Source organism: Schistocerca americana, chromosome 3 (genome assembly GCF_021461395.2).
Source record: "Schistocerca americana isolate TAMUIC-IGC-003095 chromosome 3, iqSchAmer2.1, whole genome shotgun sequence".
NCBI lineage: Eukaryota > Metazoa > Arthropoda > Insecta > Orthoptera > Acrididae > Schistocerca > Schistocerca americana.
This window is the reverse complement of record NC_060121.1, coordinates 572,232,592-572,245,228: the sequence shown is the minus strand read 5'-3', so window position 1 is coordinate 572,245,228 and position 12,637 is coordinate 572,232,592. Positions and strand designations below refer to the sequence as shown.

General features: G+C 41.4%; 1 protein-coding gene across 2 annotated transcripts in view; it reads left to right on the top strand.

Annotated features, from left to right (window-relative positions):
* The first annotated feature begins 703 nt into the window (after positions 1–703).
* LOC124606902 (cholinesterase-like) overlaps positions 704–12,637 on the top strand; it is a 45,770-nt gene continuing 33,836 nt past the window's right edge. For both annotated transcript variants that reach the window (XM_047139001.1, XM_047139003.1), the window contains exons 1-2: positions 704–798; positions 12,313–12,447. In XM_047139001.1, the coding sequence (XP_046994957.1) occupies positions 736–798; positions 12,313–12,447 (198 nt within the window). In that variant the 5' untranslated portion in view covers positions 704–735. The remainder of the gene's footprint in view (positions 799–12,312; positions 12,448–12,637) is intronic.

The following is a 12,637-nucleotide window of genomic DNA, read 5'->3' as shown; positions in this document are numbered from 1 at the left end:
CAGGAATAACTTCAAAAATCAATACTTTCGTTATTTGTTGACTCGCGTTGTATTTGTATTCATTCTCTCATACATGCATTAGAACACATGGGAAATGGCACCGTGTGAGTACGTAAGCTACTCACAGAATTATGGTACGAGATGGGTAAATGAAAGGACATGATTGTTATATGCAGGAAGAAACGGTGCAAGAAGCATCAAACATTGTACTTGACTAAAAGTGATTATATAATTCCAGTATCTATGAAGAGATGCCCGAAACTTTTATCATCACGAAATAACGAAATGAGGAAGTTCATGTAGAAAAGCTAGTGTGGGAGGCCAATGGAATTTAGGAATCCTGTTTCACTAACAGACATATTTGTGTAATCTTGTTGAAAAGAATATACACACTGTAGAGTAACTCACGTAGCACCTTACCATTAAAAGATTACATCAATTGGTAAAAAGGAGAAGCTCGCTGTTTAACACATTTTTCGTTACTCTATACATCTTCATCACCTTTATTCATGCGTCAAATTATCAAATGTGCACAGATTCACTAGTTGCACCAGTTGCTGAGCTAACAGGCTATGGCCGATAGCTCCACATTCAAGGTCTCATTATCTCAAAGCAATACGATTTCGTTTTGGGAGCCTGAGAGATAAAGGCTGTTATCTGCTGGCTCATATAGTGAGGTCGTTCATCAAGAAACAATTCTCAACACAGAGCTCGTAAAAGAAACCCACACATACAATGGTGTTCTTCTATTCTGTAGTTAATTTGTTTATACTTGTCTGCGTAGTGGTCTTGTCGAAGGTAAAGTGCAGCACCAACTTGGCATTCCTTAATGTTACGTTTTAATCGTAAATAAGCACTATTTTAGCCTTTTGCCTCAAAATGTGCAGTATTTTCTAGGACTACTCTGCAAACACAGTTAATACACGTTCAGGATTTGATGTTGTTAAAATTCATAGTGCGCAAGCTTTGTAAATGTCTTTCATTTTCGTTGTATCATTTCTTCAGCTGTATATACGTCAGCACGCTGCAGTTCACCTTTTGGTATGTGGACGAGGATACTTTGTGTACCACTGACAACCGCCCCCCCCCCCCCCCTTCCCCAACCCCGCCTTCTGTAGCCGTGAATGATCCACGGGAAAAATGATTGCCTATTAGTTCCAGTGTGAACGTGAATCTCTGTTTTACATTTGCGAGATGTGTGTAGGGGAAAGCAATGCGTCGGATGCATTATCCAGGAACGTATACTCTCAGAATTGTAACAGTAAACAATATCGTGATGCAAAATGCCTCTTGTAACGCCTGTCATTGGAATTGGTTGAACATCTCCGTGATGCTTTCACGTCACTTGAAATGGGACATGGGTGGTGCAGTAACTAACAATTTTTATTCAGAAATGTAATTGCGAAGTCATTTTATCTCTCTAACTCGCATACCGGAACTTTCAGCCAGGCTCATAAGCCTTCGAATCTCCTCTGCTCATCACCATACGTAATTTTGACTTCGAGAAATTGAGTTAATTTAGCTGATTCGTCCCTTCTCCATGTATCTATTACATAGTGTGAGAACATCGTTAACCAGACCAACTTTCCTTCAAAATGTATACAATATCATTACTTTTCATAAAATTTTTACCTTGCTGACGTTTCACGTCGACCACTGACTGCAGTATTTTGTTGTTTTTCTGGTCTCTCTTTCTCTGTCTCTCTCTCTCTCTCTCTCTCTCTCTCTCTCTCTATCTCTATCTCTCTCTCTCTCTCTCTCTCTCTCTCTCTCTCTCTCACACACACACACACACACACACACACACAGAGAGAGAGAGAGAGAGAGAGATAGAGAGAGGTACCCACGAAGTGTTACCCACACACATGTGTCAGGTTGGGTTGAATCCTTCTGGGATCAATGCCTAGCAATTCTGCACTTTGGTCAGTGGGATTAAGTACTTTTCTTCGCACATATAGTCCTATGTCTCCTTGAAACATATTTGACAAATTGTGTGAGACCCATTGTTGCTTTTGCAGTGTGGAACACAATAACTTGACAACATCTCATCCCTCCCACTGAGGAGATAACTGATGATCGTCATCATCATCGTCGTCTTCGGGTATTAGGGCTTTTTGTCTGTTTCGCCTCAGAATTGTCCACGTCATCCGTTTAAGAGTCGTCCATTATTTCTCGTGCCTCTTTAGTTATTCCACTATACCTTGGAGGTGGTCTTCATACTTCAGTCCGCATTTTTCATTTCTTTGTGTAAAAGGTTCCGTATTTAGTTCTTTTTTAATATCGGTATTTCTTTAACGGTTCAATAATCAAAATGCCGCTAAAAACGGAAAAACTCCATCTATGATGAATCAGTTTTTATTTGTGGTTTGTGTCCAACATTCATCATAATACAGCAGCGACGCCAAAGCTATTACTTCGTGGTGTTTAATAAATGTTCTTTTTCTCGTACATCATGTCTTAATGTACTTTGTATTGTATTGTTCTGCCTCTGTCCAATTTTAACTCTTCATCATGTGATTTGAGAAAAATATCGTTACACTGGAGATATTTAAACTCTCATAGTTTTTCAGTTATTTATCCATCTATAATAATTTCAGATACCAGGGGTTCCAGTCCTTAAAATACCCTCATTACTGTTTTACCTGTGGGTATTTACATACAATTAGACTTAACTGATATAATTATGCTGTTACTCGAATCTTTCCTTCAGAGTTTCCTATTATAAGCTGATTATCAGTAAATTGCAGCTTCATGAACATAAGGTTGTCATTTCTTAACGTGTCGTTTAATACAATCAACCATTTATCAGTGATATCGACAATACAGATATTAAAAAGCTCGTGTGACAGTAGGCAGCCTTGTCTAGATCCGTGATTAATGTCGGCAGGTTCTGTCCCAAACCTAACACTACGACTCCTTATTTTATTATTTTTTGCAGTGCCTGAGTTGCCGTAATTAGATATGGTGGAAGTCCAACTTTATTTAGTTATTCTCACAGTGTTTTCGGTTTTTCCTCGTTTTGCAATCGATAAAAACATAATAAGATGGAATTATGAATTCTATTCTTTTCTCAGTTATTTATGCCATACTGATAAAGACAATCAGAACATCATCTACCTTTTTTAAAACCACATTGTATCTCCCAACATATGTGTTTCCACTATTGGTATCAGTTTTTTAGATATTTCACCACACAGTTTGTAATAAGAATTTAGCACACTTATTTCTCGGCCACTTGCCCATTGTGATTTATACTCTCCCCTGCAAATAGGGAATGTCAACGCTTCATTGTATTCACCTGGCACGTATCTGCTCATGCAGCAAAAATTCATAAAATTTGAAAGTGTGTATTTAGTTGACACATATTTAATCAGCTCCATGTTTATGTTATCAGTTCTCGACGATTTTTTGATAATGTTTTGTTTTATGAACAATTCATCAAACCACTTTGGATATTTTTGGTACTTTGGGTCCACCCAGGCACAATCATATTGAAAGATGCGATTCGTTAATTAGAAGAGTTCTTGTAACACACGCTGTCACTTAAAATGTTTTCGTACAGGATTCACCATTGGATTCATTGAAATCTACATTGTCACTGTCCATCCATTTCAGAATCATCAAGAAAACCACACGTATGTGTGCTCGCAGCTCCTGCGGAACCCATATGTATTACAAACAAAATATGTATGTGTGTTATTCCACATCTCTTCCTAATCCAATGGACCGATTTACCCAAAAGTGGTACACGTATTATTTACTGTCTAGAAAGAATCGCTTTGGGGAATGGAACCACCCACCTATCAAATGGGCGGGGTTGCGGTCACAAATTACTGTAACTGACGACCAGCTGATTTACAGACTTTATTCACCCAATATTTGAGAATGAGAGCACTCAGCGACTTGCAACAAACTTTACTGATTATACATAATTTCAACCCTACAAAACTTTTTTTAACTAATAACTCCAGCAAAATGAAAGGAAAAGAGTTTAAATGTTTATCGCTTAGTACATTTTCGCTGTTCATGCTGTAAAACTGCTGCATCAGGCGTGACATTTTAATTTATTACTTCTTTACTATTGACTATATTCGTGGAGCATTTTAAGTGTTAACATATGCAGCGGAATGTATCAACAAAATTCTATTACTGTGTGACCAATAGTTCAGGAGATAGGAAATCAATAACTGAGATGCGATAAAAACTACTGCTTCCGTTTTAATTTATTACTTCTTTACTACTAACTCTATTCACAACAAATTTTGTAGATACTACCTACATATACCGCTGAATGTACCTCGGCATTGTATCATTATAATTCAGAAGAAATGACATCATGCACAACGTTTTACTTTATTATGTCTTGACTACCAACTCTACCAGCAACACGTTTTGCAGACAGTAGAAAAATACACCATTCAATGCATCTGCAAAATTTATTGTATAACACATATTTCAGGAGATATGACGTCATACAGTTCGAGCTGCTTGTAATCGAAACTGCAGAACGAAGTTCGCTATAGACACAGGTGAAATATGTGTACAAATATCCTTTAAATATGTTAAATATAAGTTAAATGCATGTGGCATGTGCATACTTTGGCAAAGCTGAGGGTAAAAAGCTCCTGCTAAACTCCTAGGTCCATTTTAACTAATCTTGCTACATACTTCTTATCTAGAAAGAAATTCTTTGGGGCAAGAACCAGCAGCCTCCTATTGGGGTGGGGGCGATAACGTGGAGAGAGAAGGAGATGAAGGAAGACATGGACAGCCACAGAGGGGAAGTAGAACACGGTCATGGGTGGGAATGGGGAGGGGATGGACATATTGAGATGCCGTGGAAATGGATATGGAAAGGGAAAAGGAAGGGGCGGACAGAGAAAGGGGGAGAAGCAAATGGAGAGAGGAACAGAAGAGGAGGAGATGGACAGAGACAATTAGTAGGAGTAGGTGGACTCAGAGAGGGTAGAGGAGAAGATGAGCAGAGAGAAATTGAGGAGAAAATATACAGGGACAGGGAAGAGGAAGTGGACAGGTAATGTGGGGAGCAAGGGATGGACAGACAGAGGGGGAGGAGGAAATGGACAGACAGAGGGAAGGAGAAGATAACATGGAGGCGACGGGGGGGGGGGGGGGGAATTGGAGGAAATGGACAGAGGGAGAAGGAGCCGATTGCAGGGGAGCTGGAGCAGAGATGGGGAGAGACGGCCAGATAATAGACAGTGGGAGGTGGAGGAAGTGGAAAGACAGGAGGAAGAGAAGGAGATGGAAAGAGAGGAGGGAGGAGGAGACAGACACAGAGAGGGGGAAGGAAGAGATGAGCTAAGAAGACCGTAATAAACACATACCGCAACAACGTCGGGTATTCAGTTAGTGGTTCAATAAAACAGAAAATTCTGCCTCATTAAAGCTTCTTTTCTTGCAGTGATTTGGCATTCAGAGGGTTTACCAATAAAAGCACTATCATGGTGATTTCTAGGTTTACTCTCTCGAGTCGGGAATCAAAGATATATAGAAAGAAAAGAAATCACGGAGTTCATGTCACACTTTTGACGGTGAAACGACGCAGTGGTTAGAGATTGCACTGGCGTTTGGGCGAACGGAGGTTGAAATAGCCGTCCAGCCATCCAGATTTAAGTTTTCCATAGTTTCCATAAGACGCTTAAAGGAAATACTGGGACGGTTTATTTGAAAGGTACGGCCGATTTCCTTCTCCAATGTGCTCCAGACCTGACTTGCGATCCCTATCTCTGACATCGTCGTCGACAGGACGTTAAATCATACTCATTTTTTTCCTTTCTTCTTATTTCCATTGGTACTGTGTTTACTAGACTGCTGTTAAGTTCAGTAGCCCCTTTCATTGGTAGGGATTTTGTTATAATAACCAGTAACTCATTTCACTGACGTCTTTTAACAGGAAGAATATGTTCCGAGCTACTTGTCAGGAAATAACTCTCAACTAATAACAGCCCTCGATACAGCTAAGTTTATCGTAAACGTTTTGCTCGTGGCAAAATTAACATCTTCAAAATTTACACAATAGGACTTAGTAATATGTTTTTCCACGTTTCTCACTTACGATAACCAGTTCATTACTGTGTATAACATTCCCATCTCAACTGTGCTACTGAATTGACTTCATGACTGTAGAAAGACTTCACAATCCTGTCGCCGTTAATCGGGATTGCATGACGTTAGGGGCTACCTTGGATATCAGCGCAAAAAATTATCGAAATTATAAGGTGCAGATTTATGCGCTCTTGCTTGCCTCATGGAATTCGTACACGTATGTTGAGAAACATGTTGATAATTGTGAGAAAGGTATTTTCTTTCAGTGATTTCCTCTTCTTTTTCCCTCTGTCTCTGGTGGAGTCGCGTAGTCTTATATATCTACTACACTGCCTCCTTTCTGCCTCTCATTTCTGTATTTCTGTATTGACTCGTTTATTTTTCTTACTTCCGACACTCTCATTCATAACTTCTCTATATCAGCTACCAAAATATGTATACATACGTAAGTGAACCAGCTACTTCATTTAACTTTTTACATAACTCCCTTTACAGTTACATTCGGTGCTCAATTATCCTGATACCACCTGTTGAATTTACGAGGGATGTTCAGTAAGTAAGTTAACATTTTTTTTTTTTTTTTACTTTGGCGATTTCTATCGAAAAAATACGGAATTTTTTGTGGGACGTCACCGATTATTCCAGCTGCAGCCGCAATAGTACCACGAAGTTCCGATAGGTGGCGATCCTATACTAACTTACAAAATGGCGTCTGTAACGGAGGTGTCAGTGAGTTTCTCTTGGTGGAAAACACCAGAGCTTTGCAGATATTCACAGGCGCTTCCAGAATATCTACGGAAACCTGGCACTGAACAAAAGCACGTTAAGTCTTTGGACGAGGCACCTGGCAACTTCGTAACAAGGTCGCGGAAAACCGTCCGTCTCCTGGGTGCAGGTCGGCAACACAGCTGTGACTCCTGCAACGTTGGAATGTACGAACACTCTAATTCGACGTGATCGACAGATCACAATGGAAAACCTGCCTGCACAACTGGACGTCTGTGTTGATAGCGTTGACCCACTCGTACAACAGTTCGGGTCCTCGAAGACATGTGCCCTCTGGGTTCCTCACCGCCTAATAGAAGAGCATAATGAGAAACGACGAACAATCTGTGCGTAATTGCTTGCACTTTTAGAGGTTGACCGTGATAGTTGTTTTGTCGAACAGCGACATAGGCAATGAAACATAGGTTCATCACTCCGATCCGGGACGGAAAGGGCAACTCTTGAACTGGAGCAACACCACATTGCCTCCAAAGAAAAAGTTCAAAGTTGCAATCTCGTATTCGAAAGTATATAGTGCTACCACCAACAAATTGATAAACTAATTACTTCAGGGTGTTCGTCGACCCAAAAAGCAAACCAATTTCTCCATGATGATAACGCAAGGCTTCACACAAGACAGCGGACACGACAGGAGCTCACAAAATTTCATTATAGTGTTCCTCGTACCGCCCGACTTCCATCTGTTTGGGCTAATGAAGGATGCACTACACGAGGACGTCAACAAGCAGAGTGGTGTCATGCTGGCGTACGGGCCCTCCACGGAAGGTGGCATAAGGACCTCACATTCAGCGGAGATTGTGTTGAAGAAGAGGATTATGTAGTCAAAAGATTGAAATAATATTGTGTTTTGGAATCCTGAATAAAACCAACCCGCTTTCAGAAAAAAAAGCGTTCCGTTACTTATTGAGCCCCCCTCGTGTTTTGTATCATATTTTGACTCGAGCTGGTTAGACTCCTGCTCCCCTAAATAAACTGCCTTAATGACGGCTTATTCATCGTCTCATTTCATTTTAGCACGTGATTGTAACTATGCTTCCAACGAATCTCTGAAACGTAAATAATGAAACGATCAGTGAACTAGTTTGTCTTCCAGACTAGTAACGCAATAATGAAGATCGTTTCATACCGGTATTAACAACGAAAAACAGTGAATGATTAGTAGACATGTCTGTCTTTCGGAGTAAGGACAAAAATAATGACGTGCGCATAGTTCCTGTGAGTTAGTAAGGGTAGACACTATAACTGACAATCGGAATAAATTAATAATTTGGTCTATTAACAACCGAAACACTTTCTTTTAGGCTTGTTTCACAAGATCTGAGATCTGCTCATCTCGAAGCAAGAATTTACAATCTTTTGTATTCAAACTACACACTAATGTGATAAGTCGTGGGATAACCATATGCACACACATGTGGCAGTAATATCGCGTACACAAAGTGTAAAGAGGCAGTTCATTGGCGGAGCTGTTATTTATACTCAGGTGATACACATGAAAAGGTTTACGACGTTATTGTGGTCGCATTATGGAAATTAACAGATTTTGCACGTGGAGAGGTAGCTGGAGCCAGACGCGTGGGACATTCCGTTTCTGAAATCGTTAGGGAATTCAACATTCCAAGATTGACAGTGTCAAGAATGTGCCGAGAATACTAACTTTCAGGCATTACGTCTCACCAAGTATAACGCAATGGCCGATGGTCTTTACTTAGCGACCTAGATCATATAATTGCCAGTGTTTAGCGGACAAGCAGTACCGCGTGGAATAGTCTCAGCAATCAATGTGGGACGTAAAACAAAAATATCCATCAGTACAGACGACGAAATTTGGCTGTAGGGGGCTATGGCAGCAGACGGCCGATGCCAACAGCACGACATCGCTTGCAGCGCATCTCCTGGTTTCACGACAATATGGGTTGGACACTCGACGATTGGAAAACCGTGACGTGGTCAGATGAGTCCCGATTTCAGTTGCTAAGGACTGATCAAAGGGTTCAAGTGTCGCGTAGACTCCACGAAGCCATGGACCCAAGTTTTCAATAAGGCATTGTGCAAGTTTTTGGTGGCCGCAAAATGATGTGGACTGTCTTTACATGAAATGGACTGAGCCTTCTGTTCCAAGTGAACCGATCATTGACTGGATATGGTTATGTTCGGCTACTTGGAGGCCACTTGCGTCCATTCATGGACTTAATGTTCCAAAACAACGATGTCATGTCACGGGCCACAACTGTTCCCGATTCCTATGAAAAACAAACTGGACAGTTCGAAAGAATGATTTGGCCACCCAGATCGCCCTACATGAATCCCATCAATCATTTGTGAGACATAGTCGAAAGGCATGGAGAGCTGCATCAAACCAGTCCTGAAGACCACAACAACAACAACAGTCGAAAGGTCAGTTTGTGCACAAAATCCTGCACCAGAAACACTACGGCAATTATGGACCTCTATAGAGGCAGCGTGGCTCAGTATTTGACTTCCAACGTCTTGTTGAGGCCATGCCATAACGAGTTGCTGCAGGCGCCGGGCAAAGGAGGTCCGACGCGATATTAAGAGGTATGCCATGACTTTTGTCACTTCAGTGTATTCACTACGAGGTTATGCATGACACTAAAGCAACAAGTACACTTCCTGCTTCAGCAGAAAGCTTAGAACTCACACTGGGAATTGGAACCGAAGTTCGTACAGGAATGCACAACAAATTCTGGCATATTGAGTGATTTTGGAGCCGTCCGTGTGTATCTCGCAGTTCCCTGGGAAACTACAACTAATTGTACAATAACAAAAGACATTATGTCCGAATGAAAAGTACACTAGGAGCAAGGCACAATCAGTATCATCACGGCTCGATAGCAGTCGGAATATTGTCGATGTCAGTACCAATAAAGCGGAGCTATTAAACACGGTTCTTGGAGTTTCCTTCATCAAAGAAGTCGAAGTAAATATTCCAGAACTCGAATCAACAACAGCTGCCAACATGTGTAACTTAGACATAGATATCATCTGTGTAGCAAAGCAACTTGAATCAATTAATGAAGGCAAAGCCTCTATATTGTATACAAGTTAGGTTCCTTTCGGATTATGCTGATACAACAGCTTCATACTTAAGAATCACATACAAACCGTTCGCTCTATGAAGGATCCTTACCTAAAGTCTGGAATATTTCACCACACCAATAATCAGGAAAGGAAATGGGGGCAATTCGCTGAATGGCAGACTCATACCAACACCGATTTGCATTAGGATTTTGGAATACGAGGGTTGTCCAGAAAGTAACTTCCGATTGTTCGCGAAATGGAAACCACAGTGAAAACCAGAAACGTTTTATTTGTAACAGTTAGGTACACCTTCCACCTACTTCTCTACATAGTCGCCGCTCCAACTTCGAGTTTTGTCGTAGTGTTGTATCAACTTTCCAATATCATCGTCATAGAAAGCAGGCCAGTTATCTGCACTAGTTTGCAGGTCGTTGTTGTGGAAAAAGTTTGTCTTCATAGCCAGATTTTCTTGTGAGCGGAGGCTCAGGGGGAGCCAATTGCGGACTGTATTGTGGGTGATCAAACACTTCTCATCGGAAACGCTGCAGGATCGTTTTCATTACCCCTGCTGTGTGCGGCCGAGAATTGGCCTGAAGAATGAACTGTTCGACAGTTGTGTTACGTGGGCTGCATGACACAGACGAAATCTCTAACCAGGCCCTCATATTTGGTGGGAGACGATTCCCTACGCGTCTTTACGTGCTCACTGTTCACTCAAAACTGAAAATAGCGACGCGACACGATCGACGGACATACTAGAGACACTGCCCAACACATCTGTGCAAAGCTTCACCGGATTTTCCCAGTGATTTCCATTTCGCGACCGATCGGAACTTACTTTCTGGACAACTCTCGTATAAACTCTGTTCGAACGTTATTAATTACGTCGAAGGAAACGATCTATTAACAAATAGTCGGCACGGATTCAGAAAATATTGTTCCTGTGAAAGACCGGTAGCAATTATTCACACTAAGTAGTGTGTGCTGTCGTCAGGTGCCCTTAAGCTGATCGCATATTTCTAGATTTCCAGAAGCATTCTGACACAGTTGCTCACCAGCGTCTTCTGATCAAACGGCGTGCCGAAGGAGTGGACACAATCTGAGCGGCCCCCTTAGATTGTTTGCAGATGCTGCAAATAACCAGCAGTGAAGTGAGAAACTCAAAACCCATACTCCAAAATTGTTTAGACAAGATACCCATCTGGCGCGAAACTATCTCTAAAAATGGAAATTTTGGGGTCATGCACATGAGTACTAGAGTGAATCTACTGGATAAATCACACAAATCCAAAGATTGTAGGTTCAGCTAAGTACCTAGGGTTTGAAATTATGAATATCGTAATTTGGAATGACCACATATTAAATGTGGTGGAGAAGCTGAACCAAAGACTGCAAATGTAGTGGAGAAGGTGAACCAAAGACCGCGTCTTTTTGGCAGAACGTAGAAGAATTAACAGGTCTGGTAAAGAGACAGCCTAGACTAAGCTTGTCAAGCTATTCAGAAGTACTGCTGAGCAGTGTGGGATCATTTCCAAATAGGAATGACAAATGACATCGAAAAAGTCCAAAGAAGAAAGGCTCGTTCTGTATTATAGCAAAATAAGGTAGCCGAGTTAAGGTGTCAATAATTTAAACAAACACATCTTTCGATGACTGAGATCTTTTCACGAAACTTCAATCACTAACTTTCTTCTCCGAATGCGAAAACGATTTGTTGACGCCCACCTACTTAAGGAGAGATGATTATCGTAATAAAATAACAGAAATCGTAAATCGCTTTGAAAGATTGATGTGTTCGTTTCTCCCGTACGTTTGTAGGGGGTGGAACGGTAGGGAGATAAACTGAAGGGGGGGTCTGCCAGGCACTTAGATGCTAACTGCAGTGCAGTCATGTAGATATCGCTGAACGTAGTTTCCAGCTAATAGTTATCTTGTTGTGAATGTGTTGCAGAAAGGAGAATCTTCGGCTGCTACAGTTAGTTCGTTATAGATACGGCTCAAACCACTGCTTCCTTCCACTGCGTGTCCAGTGTCTAACCACAGATCATTCGGTTTTTACAGCCGCTGACTTACTTCAGGGGACCATGGACATTCATAAATAAGTTTTAGGTGTGTGTACATATTTTTAACATTATGTGGTTCTCGTTTAATAGAACACATCAGATTGTTTTACAATGGGACCTTGGTGCTGCTTCTCCAAAACTTTCGGCTTTTGTATCTCAGAAGTCGGTAGGATTATCTTAAACGGATGTGAAACATTTTCGCTTGATTACTCTCGGTTACTAGAGCTTCGAAGCAGACATGTATAAGCCATTATAAATCGGCCAAACTTCGGAAACTACAGACGAATGTCTGGTATGTTGCTCATCATTCAGAGCATCATGCTCTAGAATTAAGTTTCCATGTTGATTTCAGGGAGAAGATGTGCTGGTGACTGTCGATCAGGGAACGTTGCGTGGGATCACAGCAACGAGCGTCTACAACTCATCCTACACGGCCTTCCTCGGAATTCCGTATGCTGAGCCACCACTTGGGGTGTTGCGGTTCCAGGTGATGTGGGAATCCTGCTGAATTTGCTAAATTCTGAGTTACACACAATATACACTGTCCAGTCACGTTAATATGACCACCAAATATGTTCGACGTCAACGGGTAATAACCACTCGCAGAAGACTGTTGGCAGCACTAGCAGCGTTTCAGGGCGATACGGAAGACAAGTGCAGTCGCTTCGTAACGCCGA